This window comes from Sorex araneus, chromosome 9 (assembly GCF_027595985.1).
Source record: "Sorex araneus isolate mSorAra2 chromosome 9, mSorAra2.pri, whole genome shotgun sequence".
In the NCBI taxonomy this organism is placed as follows: Eukaryota; Metazoa; Chordata; class Mammalia; order Eulipotyphla; family Soricidae; genus Sorex; species Sorex araneus.
Window position 1 is genome coordinate 26,736,732 of NC_073310.1, and position 16,233 is coordinate 26,752,964.

A 16,233-nucleotide genomic window follows, 5' to 3' on the forward strand; every position below is an offset into this window, starting at 1 on the left:
GATGTTTAGGCACTTTGCTAACAAACATGAACACCTTGTTTGTTTGGGACCACACCTGGCTCAAGGCTTCCTCCTGGCTCTGTGCTCACAGATCACTCTTAGGGTACCCAGGGAACCATATGGGGTGCTGGGGAATCCCACCCAGTAGACCACATACAAGACAGATACTCTACTCACTGTAATATCACCCTGGGCCCCCTGGAAATGAATACTTTTGAATGATTATTTTCTTAGTCTATTCAATGTGCAATTGCCTAGCATAACATGATCAAGATTTTTAATTCTTGTTTTCTTTTTTATTTGGGGAGAGGGCGGAATCTTACTCGTGGTAGTACTTAGGGCCTACTCCTGCTCTATGCTCATGGAGTTATATAGTACCAAAGATTGAATCCAAGACTTTTGCATGCAATTATTTTTAATTTTTTTTTGGTTTTGGGGCCACACCTGGTAGTATTCAGGGGTTACTGGCTCTGCACTCAGGAATGGTTCTGCACGCTTGGCAGGACTTGTACTTGGGGGACCATATATGGTGCCAGGGGTCATACCCAGGTCAGCTGTGTACCAGGGAAGTGTCCTGCCCACTGTATTATCTCTCTAACCCCCACAAAGATTATTTTTATAAGAATTCATTAAAGTGGAGCTAGAGCGATAGTACAGCTGGGAGGGCATTTACTTTGCACACAGCCAACCATGGTTTGATCCTGAGCACGCCATATAATTCCCTGAGCATCATTAGTATTACCCACAAAGCCAAAAAACAAAATGAATTTATTAGCTTTGTGTTTGGGGGGTAACCCAAGGTATACTTGGGGGACCGTGCAGTGTCAGGGGCTTACACACAGCTCACTGGGCTATCTATTCCTCAGGACTTTAAATATCTACACCCAGAAGCATATGAAATTGGTAAAAATTTATTACAAATTACTCTGTTAATAAAACAGAAACTTTCTGGTTTAGACAACCAAGAAGTTGAAACAGGTGTTTCTCCTACTGGGACTGAGATCTACAAGTCAAGTATGCCTCTCTCTGCATAAACACTGAAATAACAGCTCAGAATGAGATAAATATAGATCTTTTCCTCACTCTGCTTAGATTCTTGGTCTCTTATTCATGAATTAGGAACCAACAAAACATATCAGCTTTCATATATTTTCACAATTAATGTGCCCAAAATGCAATACATCTTTTGCTTAAAAATATAGTTTTTTCCCCCTTTCCCAGATATTGTCCACCAAAAGAATTTAGTCAGTAAGGAAAATCACCTTGTTCTGGGCACATGCTAATGTGTCATTATGACTGTATCTTCCCATCCTCCTGTCTTTATTTTTTTTTATGTTCATCTTAACAAAACCTATCATTTATTCTTTAAAAGTTTCCTTTGCATTTACCTGAGCACATTTCCCCAACTGCACTCACCGTTAGAACATTTGCCATAATGTTTTAGTCTTTTGCTAATATAGTTACAACAGCTTCCTGGCTAGCTACGCTTGCTTCTAGTGTCTGGGGTAAGTGCAGAGATTCAGGATTGCCTCCCCCAAAGAGGTAAGACAGGAACTAACTTGTAAGTAGTGAAGAAGGAATCTGAAGGAGGAAACATGTCCCAGGATGAAGGAATCTCATGAATGAAGGCATGAAGATTCATAGAATGTGTAGGACATGCCAGTTCAATAATACCAAATGCCATTATATCAGGAAAGGATGTAGCTAAAAATAAGGCTGGCTGGGAAATAAAAGATACATCTACTCAAGGGAGGTCTTGGATGCCACTCTAAAGCTTCTACAGTTCATCATTTTGGACAAGGAGGGGCTGGGGTCGTGGCATACCTGGTGTTATGGGCTACTCCTGAGGCAATAGCAGGGAAGGAATAATGAACTAGGGCCTCCCCATGGGCAAAGCATAGACTCAGACCTCTGAGTTATCGCCAGTCCTCATGTCTTGTGCTTGAGGCAACATGAAGGCACTGAAATCTCTGAATAAGAGAGACTTTATCATACATTCCTCTGCTACGATGTGGAGGCTGATAGGGAGTAGCACAAGACCACTGGCTAGAGACACCAATATGGCAGCTCTAGCACACGTCTAGAATAGGGGAAGAAAACGGTCTCAAAAGAACCAGAGAGGGAATATGTTAGGTATTTCGGTTACCTAGTATCTTTGATAACTATCCAATCCTGCCCCTGGAGGAAAACAGACACAGACAATATTACATAAATGAACGGGCTAAATAAAGTCCAATGAAGACTCATTCGTTGACAATTAAATTGGAATTTTCTATAATTTTATTTACTGGGGGCAGGGCACACCTAGGGGTAGTCAGAGGCTACTTCTGGCTCTGGGGTCATTCACAGCAGTGCCCAGGAGACGAGGCTGTGCTGGGGACTGACCTCAAGTCTCCTGCATGTGCTTAACCTTGCGTGAGTCATCTCTCCAGACCTTAAATAATTTTAAAATACTAAAGATATTCTTCTCTTTTTAATTTTTCCAATTATTTGAAAATGACTGTGAACATTAAAAAAAAAACAGGTGGTAGGTCACATTCAGCTGTTGGCCAAATACTGGACCAGATGAGAATGTTAAGGCTCCATATTAGGGAAAAGATGGGGAGTTGAAGACAGATTTTATGACTATTAAGAGAAGACTTGGTGTTAACATGATATAGGAAGTAGAGAGAAAAAAAGTAAAAAAGTTTTTATGCTTAGTTTATGCCTTGAGCAAGTAAATACAGTGTGCAGAGTAGGTTTACAAGGAATATGATCACTTGCATTATGCATTTGATTGTCTCTAATCATTTTTCCATTATCTTTTCCCTGAAATCTTCCATTACTGCTCACAGCTAATTAGATAAATTCATCTATTTATGTCACACTCAAAGTTCTGCTTCCTCCAAAAAATCTTTTCTTCATGCTATTTATCAACATTGACTTCTTAGGACAAGAATAGTGTGATGAGGGGCTAGAGAGATAATACAGCAGGTAGGGTGCTGGCCTTGTATGCAGATAACCCAGATTCAACCCCTGGCACCCCAAATGGTCCCCCAAGTAACACCAGGAGTGAGCCCTGAGCACTACCAGATGTGACACAAAATAAAAATAATAATAATAATAACAATGATAATAATAAACTAAAACGTTTGCGTTTTAGTTTCCTGTGGCTATATTTAAAAGGCTACAAATTCTTCGATATTCTTCTCATTAAGAGGCAGGATCTGGGGGCTGGAGCAATAGCACAGCAGGTAGGGCATTTGTCTTGCATGTGGCCGACCTGGGTTTGAGTCCCAGTATCCCATATGGTCCCCTGAGGACCGCCAGGAGTAATTCCTGAGTGCAAAGCTAGGAGTAACCCCTGAGCATTGCCAGGTGTGACGCAAAAAGCAAAAAAAAAAAAAAAAAAAAAAAAAAGGCAGGATCTATTTTCTTCCTCCTGAATCTGTAAAAGCTTGTAGCTGGTTCAACAAAGAGTACAACAAAGTGATGCTGTATTACCTACTTTCTTGGTCTACCTGAATTTGGGCCCTGAGCTGCCATGTGGGATACTAACTACCCCAAGGTCACCAGATTGTGAAGAATAAACCACTTGAGAAGTGACATATAGACTGGCTAATTAACAGACACCCCTGTCCTAGTCCCACCAGCCCAGCAGAAATCCCCAGTAATAGCAAATATCAATCAGCCAGGAACCCTAGGTTAGTCATCTTACACATCGAACCCTGCCGAGTCTTGATAAAACTAATGTCCAAAAGCACGTGCCATAGCAACTGCAAAAGTTGGAAGTAGGAACTCTGAAAAAGTATTTTTAAATTTTCATTAGTGTGAACTGCATATTCTAGTTTTAGTTTTAATTTTTAATTTTTTGGGCTTTATTTTTATTTATTTATTTATTTTTGGCTTTTTGGTCACACTCAGTGATGCTCAGGGGTTACTCTTGGCTTTGCACTCAGGAATTACTCCTAGCAGTTTTTAGGGGACCATATGGGATGCTGGGGAACAAACCCAGGTCAGCTGCCTGCAAGGCAAAAATGCTCTACCTGCTGTACTATTGCACTAGCCCCCAAATGCATATTCTTTAAAAACAACATAATTCTATAAACATCTTCAAATTTAAGCCAATTATTATTTAAGCTGCCTGAGATACCTAGGCCTGATTATTGGAGATTTACCATCTTAGTTTGAATTTTTAGATTACATATATTTAGAGGCTTTAATACTAGAAGGAAATAACCTAATGTAATAGAAATGCCCCCCCTTTTTTTTGTCTCTCAAAGCATCACCTTCGGTCACTACTGAACACAGAGGGAGGAACAGTCCCTAATTTCTGTCTCCAAAACCAACCAGCCCATGTATACCTGCTCCCTTCCCACCTGCCAAAAATGAAACAAAACCAAAAAAACCCCTCTGTTTTTGGTTTGCTAGATTGCTTTTGTTTTCATTTTTTAGGCCTCCCTGTTCATGCTAGGGATCACAGAGAGATACTCAGGAGACAACTGGAAAAGAAATTTCTTGGGCTGGGCCAGAGAGGTAGTATAGTAGGTTGGGTGTTTGCCTTGTATATGGCCAACCTGAGTTCAATCCCCAGAACCCCATATTTTATCCCAAGACCACCAAAAGTGGTCCCTGAGCTCAAAGCCAAGGGTAATCCTGCCAGCTGTGGCCCTAAAATGAAAACGAAAAAGAATTTCTTTGGGCTGAAGACATTATACCGTGAGGAAGACACCGGCTTTGTACAATTGTCTCCTGGTTCAATCCAGCGCACCCCAAATAGTGTTTTGAGCCACATCAGGAGTGATTCCTAAGCTCTGGTCACCACTGGGTGTGACCCCGAAATAAAAACAAACCAAAAAAGAAAAGACTTAATGGCGAGTATTTTATGAAGGCTTGTGTCATCACTATAATAGTAGGTAAATTATTGGTTTTCAGTGCTTATTGATATGAAATTAAAATTACTTAAAAAGACTAGAGTAAGAGATACTCAATCCTAGGAAGAATTATAATAATGGCCTTAACATCTCACCATTCAGGAAAAGTGGTTACCTTTTAGATTACAAAGCTAGAGGAGATATGCTGGGTGGAAAGTCAGCCTGACCTTAAACACAGCTATACATTTTGTGATTTGCAGACTAAATGGCAAAAATTCTAATTTTAAGCATGTCAATTTGATACTTTTCAATAGTGCTAACTACATCAAAATATTTAGAAGTGCTGTGGGCGTAAAGGACTAAAGATTTTCATCTTCTATAGCAGTGCCAAGAATTAGAATTCTATTATAATGATGGAACAGTTGTTAGGCAGGGGATATAATGGCAATAGAAATCTTGAAAGAAAAAAATGGAAATGAGAGAGGAGGGTGGGGGGATAGGGGAAGGAGGAAGAAGGTAGGAAGAAAACAAGCTGAGAGTCAACTGATAATATTTTGCACCTCAAAGAATCAAAGAGTTCAGCCATTAGTCTAAAGTTACCGTTGTGAAGTGTCTAGTATAACTAATCAAGAAATATTTTTAAAATCTACCTCTGTTCTGGGGCTGAAGCAATAGCATAGTGGGTAGGGCGTTTGCCTTGCATGCAGCCAACACGGGTTCAATTCCTCCGCCCCTCTCGGAGAGCCCGGCAAGTTACCGAGGGTATTTTACCTGCACGGCAGAGCCTGGCAAGCTACCTGTGGCATATTCGATATGCCAAAACCAGTAACAAGAAGTCTCACGTGGAGACATTACTGGTGCCCACTCAAGCAAACTGATGAGCAATGGAATGACAATGATGAGTGACGATGATGAACTCTGTTCTGAACATGTCTTCATTTTTTTCTAAAATAATTCTACCCCCATGAGTGAAGCAGCATGCTAGGGTCTTTCTTCATACAAATATAAAAGTTGTGAAAACCCAGCTCACAATTGAGTCTTCCATTCAATCATGGAAGAATTTTACAAAATCAGTTCAATTTTACATAACACTTTTCAGATATTAATTTCCAAATTCCCGTATCATCACACGAAGCAGATTTCTAATGATGTCTTTTACCTTCAACTGAAATGTCCTGAATAGCAAAGCGAAGGATGATGGTCCAGATCATACCCAGCGTCATTTTCACGTTGCCATCAACAATTTCTTTGGGAAAGGAAAAACAGAACAGATTAATGTAAAGATAATATGACCAGTCATCGTTTTTCCCTAGTTGTAAGTTTTCTGTGAGTTCTGACTAAAGAGCTATTTTACATACGCATCCTATGCAGTGTGTCTAGTTATGAATATGATATTCATAACCAAACGTCTCTAGCTTAAATGAATTCTGAGTTAAATAATAAACACAAATCCTGCATATACAGAGCCACTGAATCAGACCAGAAACTGGAAAAGAAGTTTCTTGGGCTGGGCCAGAGAGGTAGTATGGTAGGTTGGGTGTTTCCAATGTCTCAAGATTAAATGAATTCAGGTTCTTAATAACCAAATACAAAGAACATAGGTTCATCTTCAACCTGACCTTTCTTCCATGGCTTCCAGTTGACAGACCTATGAGGCTCAGCTGTACATTAGAGCCCTCTACACCTCAACAGGACTTCCAATCTTGCACAGAGGAAGAGCCACTTCCTTCCTATTCGTTAATTCTTATTAGAGATCACTGGAAATATAAATTCCTTCTAATTCCTATTATGGACTGGAGTGATAGCACAGTGGGTATAGGGCACTTGCCCTGCACGCGGCCAACCCGGGTTCATTTCCTCTGTCCTTCTTGGAGAGCCCGGCAAGCTACCAAGAGTATCCCGCTCGCACAGCAGAGCCTGGCAAGCTCCCTGTGGCATATTCTATATGCCAAAAACAGTAACAAGTCTCACAATGGAGACATTACTGGTGCCTGCTCGAGCAAATCGATGAGCAACGGAATGACAGTGATACAGTGAATTCCTATTATAGCTTTGCAGAAAATAGCATAAATTAGACAAATAATCCTGGAACCTGGTCCACAGCACCACTTGTTCTCCTCCCTGTATGCCTGGAGATGCAAAGCCTAGGACAGTAAATGCAAAGGAAAAGAGATGGGAGGAGGGTGTGTGCACTCCAGTTACCATACCCCCACTGGGAAATCCGTTGGGGTCAGGACTATTCTATCACACTTCACTTACCTTCAGCCCCGATGGACACCAGTTTCACACCTTTGCTGGCTATGTAATCCAAGGCTTTGTTGACATTAGCGATTTTATGAAACCGCATTTTCCCTCGGTCAGGTTTGGGCAGTCGTTCTCCTGTTAGAGGAAAAAGAATAATGAAGACATAAAGAAGTGACTCACTGACAACAAGGTCAAGATGCCAAAATTCAGAGCTTGTAGTTTCTTTTTTTCTTTCTTTATTTTTTATTGAGTCACTATGAGATGCAGTTACAAAGCTGTTCAAAGGGTTTCAGTCATACAATGTTCCAACACCCATCCCTCCACCATTGTACATTTCCCACCACCAATGTCCTCAGTTTTTCTCCCCGCACCCCCTCCCCCCAGCCTGCCTCTATGGCAGACACTTTTCTATGGCTAGTACTTTTCTTCTTTCTCTCTCTTCTTTTGGGCATTATGGTTTGCAATACAGATACTGTGAGGTTATCATGTTTGTTCCTTTACCTACTTTCAGCACACAGTTCTTATCCAGAGTGATCATTTCCAACTACCATTTGTCATAGTGGTTCCTCCTCTATCCCAACTTCCCTCTCCCCCAGCACTTGAGGCAGGTGTCCTACTGTGGACCAATCCTCCTGGCCCATGTTTTTACTATCCTTGAGTATTAGTCTCATATATTATGGTTTTTATAGTTTGCACTCTTTTTTTTTTTCTTTTTTTGCTTTTTGGGTCACACCTGGAAATGCACAGGGGTCACTCCTGGCTCTGCACTCAGGAATTACTCCTGGCGGTGCTCAGGGGACCATATGGGATGCTGGGAATCGAACCTGGGTCAGCCGCATACAAGGCAAACGCCCTACCCGCTGTGCTATCGCTCCAGCCCCATAGTTTGCACTCTCTTAAACAGAACTAGTTATCTATTTCTGATGCATCCTTGGTTTCTGTAAGTCACAGCAGAGAACACTAACCCAATACTTTCAAAATCAGATGGACCACGAAGAAGCCAAACAAGAACATATGCTTCCAGATCTTAGGAGAGTCCAGTGAAAGCTACGTGCCACCTTACAAATGAGTGAAAGAGAAGCAACTTGACATTACTCTTAAACACCTGATCACGTGGCCATTGGGATGAGGACAGACTCGCCATCATCTTTCCTGGTCCATATTTCTTCAAGGGAGATCTAGTTCCAAGCCTAAACCATTCTCCTGAAATTCAGGGCAAGCCATAAAACCTATGGGAATTTAACCCTTTTTGTTGTTGTTGTGTTTTTTTGCACAAACTAGTTGCGCTCAGGGCTTAACCCGGCTCTGCACTCAAGGATCATTTCTAATGAGGTCAGGGGACCCTGTGGAGTTCTGGGGATCAAACCCAAGCTGGCTGTGTGCAAGGCAAATATCCTACCTACTGTACTATTGCTCTGGCCTTGGGATTGGAATTCTTGTTCTCAAAATTATGACAACTTTTTCACTGGCTTTTTTTTTTTTGCATAGACAATTTCTAAAATATACACTCATCGGACCAAGAGTGGAAAGAGCAGTGCCATTTTCGCTCTTATTTTGTTTTGAGGTGGGTGTATTCACATTATTTTAGTGAGTCAGATTTAAGCAGAATTCACAGAACTTGGAACAAGAAAACAACTCCAGGCAGATTGTTCGTTGGAAGGGTTTTCTTTGTTCTTGACTAGCCAGCTTCAAAGGGAACTTCCGGTGCACCAGCTTCGAATAGAAGCGTATCTCTTCACACAGAGAGACTGATCAGTGAGGTACCGTATGGGAATGGAGTACGACACTGAGGAAAACGTGGCAGACCAACCTGAGATGACTTCCAAAAGCAGCATGAGTTTGAGGCCATTCCTGAAGTCCTCCTCAATGTTTTCGATCTGGGTGCCAGCTTTCCTGAGGTGGGAATTGCACCAGGCAGTGAAGGTCTGTAACAAGAATCAAACATGGATCAGCAGAGCCCACAGCAGTTAGTCTCCCCCACAGGGACTACAGTGCTTCTGACAAATCCTGGAGAGACCAAGCGGAAAGACTTTTTGTTTTTTTTTTTTTTCTGGGTCATACCTGGCGATGCACAGGGTTTACTCCCGGATTTGCACTCAGGAATTCCTCCTGGTGGTGCTCAGGGGACCATATGGGATGCTGGGAATCGAACCTGGGTTGGCTGCATGCTAGGCAAATGCCCTACCTGCTGTGCTATCACTCCAGCCCCAAGAAAGGCTTTTTTTCAAGGATCATGTCTCTGATCTAGCAACCTAAGGAATCTGCACCTTCTGTTTACAAAAGACACCACTCATTCACTTAGGCTTTTGCCTTTGAGAACCTCTGACTTTGTAGGAAAGGTAGACTAAAAGAGGGTGTGCTTATTTGCTGCCTAAGAGTAAGCCAAGCTTGCTTAGAGAATGGATGAGAATACTCAAAATGTCCTACTGGAGCTGAGGGTGGGTGGTGTTGTGAAGCAGAGAGAAGAAAGGAGGACCCATAACCACTAATTATCTACAACTACTTTTCTGGAATGAACAACAATTTCCAGCTAGTAACTAAATCAATTAAATAAATTTGCAGTATAGTCAATCATTTAAAAAAAATAGTATTGGGGCTGGAGCAATAGTACAGTGGGTAGGACACTTGCCTTGCATGTGCCCAATAAGGGTTGGATCTCTGGCATCCCATATGGTCCCCTGAACCTGCCAGGAGTGATTCCTGAATGCAGAGCCAGGAGTAACCCCTGAGCACCGCCGGGTGTGACCCCTCCATCAAAGAAAAACAAACAAAGAAACAAACAAACAAAATTATTACCAGCAGTAATAATGACTTCCTACTAGCATCTTTAAGTCCCTGTGTTAAAACCCAGATTTCAAAAACATCCATACAATCCTTCCCTGGAAATACATCATCCTCACATTCTAATCGAGTAAACGAGAGTGATCTTCAACAGAAAGATGAACTATAAGGAAAATGGCATCTAAAGTTCTTCTTCTTATTTTTCAAGCTTCTTTTTACTTGTGCTCTCTTTCCTGCCAAGGCCGGACCAGAATGTGTCTAGCAGCTGCTGGCTAAGAATGCAAACTGGCCCATTGTCTCACAACAGCTGCTGGGTTTAAGAACAACATGCCTGGCACATTAACCCAACGGGAAACACACAAATAAGGTTTGTGTTACAGATAGAAAATGACCCTCTCAAAAATAGACTGCTTCCAAGTCAGAACGCAGAGAGACATCGTTTCCATTCAGACGACTTTCCTGAGTAAAGAGGATTCCTGAGGGACGGAAGCCATAGTACATCCGGTAAGACGTTTTGCCTTGCATACAGCCAACCTGGGTTCAATTCCTGGCATCCCATATAGTCCCAGGAGCACTGCCAGGAGTAATTTCTGAGTGCAGAGTCAGGAATAACTCCTGAGCATCTCAGAGTGTGACCCACCCTCACTAAATAAAAAAAAAAAAAGAACTGATACCAGAAGAACTATGGGCATACAGAGATTTTACAATCATAAACAAAACTCAAACTGATACTAGTCTTACTCGCTTGCTTGCTCTCTATTTCCTTCTTTACCCTAAATTTTATTTATTTATTCTTTGGTTTGGTGCCACACCCAGCTATGTGCAGGGATCACCCCTGAGAGTGCTTGGGAGACCATATGGGATGCCAGAGATCAAACCCAGGTCTTGTGCAAGGCAAGCACAGTACCCACTGTACTGTCTCTCTGCCCCCATTTTTTCCCTAAATTTTCATCATATCTAAACAGAAAAGGATAGTCTAAGCCAAAATCTAGATCTGCTTCCAAACAGTGTGAGTATCTAAATGTAAACCAATTAAAATTAAAGGAAATGAAATTTCAGTTTCCTAGTTGTGAAAGACATTTTCCAAGTGTTAAAAAAAAAGATGGCATAAATACGGAACCAGCCATCAGAGAAAGTTCTATTGGACAGTGCTATTCTAGTAGATCACATTTCACTTTTTTAAAAATAAATTAATGAATTCATTATTAGCTATTAATGAGTTTTATTTCTGAATACGTAATACATTTCCTTGATTCAAAATTCAAGTACCTGGGCTGCAAATGTGACTGGACAGAGAAGCATCTGCCTTGCATGTGAAGCCCTCAGTTCAGTCCCCAGCACTGTACAAATCAAGTGGAATGAAAGGAACTAAAGGGAAACCCTCCCACTCTCATTCTTCTTTTTTTTTTGGGGGGGGGTCACACCCAGCAATGCACAGGGTCCACTCCTGGTTCATGCACTCAGGAATTACTCCTGGTGGTGCTCAAGGAACCATATGGGATGTTGGGAATCGAACCCAGGTCAGCCACGTGCAAGGCAAAGGCCCTAACCGCTGTGCTATCACTCCAGCCCCCACTCTCATTCTTCTGCAAGGAGGGAGCCACTGGATCCTCCCAGACATCCTTGGCCAACAGGGCCTATTGATGGGCTGTACTGGTAATAATGAGTCGGAGGCCACAGCTGAGAGTGTTCAGGGGACCATGAAGAGCTGGAGATCCAAAGAGAGTCAGCCATGTATAAAGGTTACGCCTTAACTTCCCTCCTACCCCTCTGGTTCCATTTCTCATTCTTGATCCCAGTCACTCAGTTCCCATCCCCAAAGGCAACGAGTACATTCCTCTCCATCTTTATCTCTTCAGTAATATTTTGTGCACATATAGATACACATCTGTTTTCTATCCCTTTTTTGTTTCTTTTGGGGCCATGCATGGCAGTGCTCAGGAGTCCACATGGGGTGCTGGCAATCGAACCTGGGTCAGTCATATGCAAGTTAAGTCCCTTTTCCACTGTACTATCTCTTGACCGTCTTTTGGGGTCCCTTTAACATAAATCATAATATAAACTCTGTTCTACACCTAACTTTTTTCAGCCACTTAAAAACCATGACCTGGAAATCATTGTCTTGTGAATATCATAGAGGCCACTTACACAAAGCTAATGGTTTCCAACTATACACCTTAGCCTTTTATAGGGATCACCACTATAAGGAATATATGTTGTACTTGTGGTCAATCAAGAAATCAGCATTATGCAGCATGTGACTATACAGATCATTCCTTTTCCTAGCTGCATAATAGTCCAGGCACTTTCCTAGAGACGAGAGAATCTCATGAAGTAAAAGAAAGGAATTTACAGAGGCTGGAGCAATAGTACAGCGGTAAAGCATTTGCCTTGCACAAGGCCGACCCGGGTTCGATTCCCAGCATCTCATACGGTCCCCCAGCACCGCCAGGAGGAATTCCTGAGTGCATGAGCCAGGAGTAACCCCTGTGCATTGCCGGGTGTGACCCAAAAAGAAAAAAAAAGAAAAGAATTTACATGCCCCAAGATGGGATGTGGGTTATCCTAGAGTGACTGCACCCAGAAAAATAATTTCTTAGAACAAAAAGCATCTAAGGCTCCATTTTCAGCAAGTAAAATTACTTAATGAACATTTCTTTTTTTGACAGTACTGTGGTTAGGAATATATTTAACCTTTTGGAAACTGGACACAAATAGCATATTATGATTTTTAAATGGAATCGACAGAAAGAAAACAGTGACATAAAATATAGTTTTGATTTAAAATACAGTGAAAATGGTGAAATACTGTGGAGCAAATTGCCTTGCCTTATAATTAGTAGCACTGTAGCACTGTCATCCCATTGTTCAGCGGGCACCAGTAACGTCTCCATTGTGAGACTTGTTGTTACTGTTTTTGGCATATTGAATATGCCACGGGTAGCTTGCCAGGCTTTGCCGTGCGGGCGGGATGCTCTCAGTAGCTTGCCAGGCTCTCTGGAATCGAACTCGGGTCGGCTGAGTGCAAGGCAAATGCCCAACCCGCTGTGCTATCGCTCCAGCGTTATGATTATGTAACTTAAATCCTTTCATAATAAGAGTGTCAGAAACATTTCTGATATAAACCCAAAGTGGCTCACAGAAAACAATGCAAGCTCCTTGACCCCCACTACAGACAACTGTGAAAGGTCTAGTACAATGAGGGAAATCTACCATATAGTTACTTAGTTGTGCAAATCTAGAGAATGAATTTAATCTTGAAGGTCCATTTGTTTAGTTAAGTCTAATGAAGCTTCCCTGTCTTTAATGAATATTCCTAAGAGCCAATAAAGGTGGTGACTAACCAACTTGAATGGGGGAAATGGACCCCAGCAGCACTGTAATAATAGCTTGTAAGAAGCAAGTGGACTTTAAAAGGGAAGCGTATGCTTTATGAAAATGCTTAATTTTCATTCTACTTACAATTTTAATTACCATGGCTTACAGAGAGGGTGCCTCTGCGGTCCCCATTGTCTGCTGATTCTGTGAAAAGCCTGCTGATTGTGGAGGAGATTAAACAGCAGCAGCAAAACCCACATATTTTATCTGCAGCTACTCTGTGGACTTGACAGTGCTCTGAGAGCAACACATGCCTATCAGGACCCGCTGGAGCCGGATCAGGCCCCAAGTCCTGGCTCAGAGCTTGCAATTCTATTTCTGACTCTGACACCCAGCAATTATTTGCCCTTCATATCCTGACACTTTCCCTGCTGCAAAAACCAAAAAAAGAGAGAGAAGAGAGAGATAATAGTTGCCATGATCAACTTTATGGAAAGTTCAAAAGGCTATTAAGGAGAAGAAAACAATCCAAATGGCACTGACTTCGTGACAATGTTTCTGGGTTTTCTGTTTGTTTGTTTGTTTGTTTGGGTGACACCCGGCGGTGCTTGGGTGTTATTCCTGGCTCTGCACTCAGGAATTACTCCTGGCAGTGCTGGGGGACCATATGGGATCGAACCTGGATCAGTCAGCACAAGGCAAACACCCTACACGCTGTTCTATAGATCCAGCCCCTGTTTCTGAAAACCCCCTTTCTCCTATAAAGCTACTGAAACAATTCTGCTAAGTCGTTTTTCTAAAAATGCTCCATCTGTTTCTCCACTTACGATCCCCACGTGAATAGCGTTTTCTCCTTTGCAAATCCCCAATTTGCCAAGATTCCTTCTCATTGCCTTTCTGCTTCTTTTCGTAAACGTAGATGGAAAACACAATGGTCCTATGAAACATCTACATTTGTATAATCCCCTGTGAAGGTGGGGGAGCTGGGTCAGAGCTGCTCCTCTGGGATAGTCAGCTTTCCAGTGAAGACAGGCCACTGTGCCCTCAATCAAGAGTGGGGCATCTCCTGGCTCGCTCCCAAGCTTCACAGTCCCCTTGGCCAGAAAGACCCTGTCCCACACACCACAGGTGTCATCACCAGTGGGGTAATCCTTGCAAACCTGGGGCCGCTCCAAAAGCACATCAGAAATCAGCAGAGCAGCCTTCAGTTGAGATAGTCAGACACTCAACTGTCTTTTTCTGTTTTTTAGGCCACACTGGCAATGCTCAGGACTTACTGCTGGCATTTGGGAATCATTCCTGGTGGAGATCAGGGGGAACACGAGATGCCGGGGATCAAACCTGGGTCTGCCACATGCCAGGCAAGCACCCTAGCTAGCCGCTATACTACCGTTTGGACCCCTGAGCTGTCTTTTAAAACATGGTAAGAAGCATTGCTGCTGACATTTGCAAGAACATCAGGCAAATTCCCAGACCCCAGAGTCATTCTCAGCAGTGAAACTTGAGGGGCTTTGAGGGTTTAATGGAAAGTGCCAATGCCTAGGAAAATAGAGTTTGGAGCTGCACCATAGACGATTGTCTGTCTCCAGTACAAGCCTGATATGGCTTAGCCCATTTCACAGGCAGTGGCTGTATACAGACAGCAAAAGGGATGTGAGGCCTGTTATCCAAGATCATAGAAGGATGCCAGGTCTTCATTTTCCCAGGATTCTTCACAAGTACTCTCATCACTTTGCAGAGAACAGAGAGCTTCATTAGCATATTTCTCCTAAGGTAGGAGGTGTTCAGAACAATAGTTTTTGCAAATAGGGGTAAAAATATTTTGCTCGTGCATATTTTTAAATGAATTTCTAAGAGACATCATACAAAGAGCTACACTGGAATCAAGACTTGGTTGGAAATACAATGGGTACAAAGAGCCTTAAAAGTAACCCCTGTACTATCAAGGAAAGGCAAATCAAAATGACCTCAAGAGATGACCGCACACTGGTGAGAAGGCATGCATCAAAAAGACCGGAGCAATCAGTGTTGGCAGGGATGCCCTGCAAATGAAACCCTCATCCACCGTCGGTGTGAATACTGTCTGTTTTGGCCTCTATGGGGGGGGGGGGGGGGAAAGAGATAGATAATCCTTTTGTCTTGGATCATAAAAGCTGAGACTTCCAAGACAGCATTCGGGGCAAGGGGGAGGACAAAAGTGGAGGGTCTGGGGCATTCTGGTGACAGTGAGCTCTGGTAACTGTGAATATCAAAATCATAAGCATGAACATCACTGCAAACACATGACCTAAACTATAATCATCCATTTTTTTTTTGGTTTTTGGGTCACACCTGGTGATGCACAGGGGTTACTCCTGGCTCTGCACTCAGGAATTACTCCTGGCGGTGCTCAGGGGACCATATGGGATGCTGGGATTTGAACCCGGGTCGGCCGCGTGCAAGGCAAACGCCCTACCTGCTGTGCTATCACTCCAGCCCCATAATCATCCATTTTTAATTAAAAAAAAAAAACGGAACCCTCTCAGCCAATGTAAGCCCTATAAGAAAGTAAGTTTCTCTGTATCCCATTACAAAAAAAGACCTGTAACTTGTTTCCAAAGCTCTAGAATGCCTGCAAGCATAGACAGCCTGAACCAACACCCCAGAAACAAACATAGTAGCTTCTAATCCCTTTTTCCTTACCTCACCTTTGCATCACTTAAAGAATCTGGCATATAGTAAATGAATCCGTACCCCACCTCGAGAGCTCACTCCTCTCCAATGTTCAGCACTACAGTTGAATTGCAATCATTTCAGTCATAAACACATTAGATGCTCAACAGTACACAAATACTGCATTTATAAATACAAACTTCAGGGGCTGGAGAGACAGTACAGCAGGTAGTGTGCTTGCCTTGCGTGTGGCTGTCCTGGGTCCATGCCCCACACCACATATGGTCCCCTGAGCATAGATCCAGGTGTGCTGCAGCAACCACTGCCCCCAACACTCGAACAAGCTGAAGAACTCTAGGGAAGCAAGTTTTCTTCAACCTTTTCG

The 16,233-nt window shown here is 42.6% G+C and overlaps 1 protein-coding gene across 3 annotated transcripts in view; it reads right to left on the bottom strand.

Moving 5' to 3' along the window:
* The window catches only part of ACTN2 (actinin alpha 2), a 90,290-nt gene that overhangs the window by 47,415 nt on the left and 26,642 nt on the right, over positions 1-16,233 (bottom strand). For all 3 annotated transcript variants that reach the window (XM_055147107.1, XM_055147109.1, XM_055147108.1), the window contains exons 2-4: positions 8,908-9,022; positions 7,113-7,232; positions 6,013-6,099 (exon numbers count right to left, since the gene is read on the bottom strand). In XM_055147107.1, the coding sequence (XP_055003082.1) occupies positions 6,013-6,099; positions 7,113-7,232; positions 8,908-9,022 (322 nt within the window). The remainder of the gene's footprint in view (positions 1-6,012; positions 6,100-7,112; positions 7,233-8,907; positions 9,023-16,233) is intronic.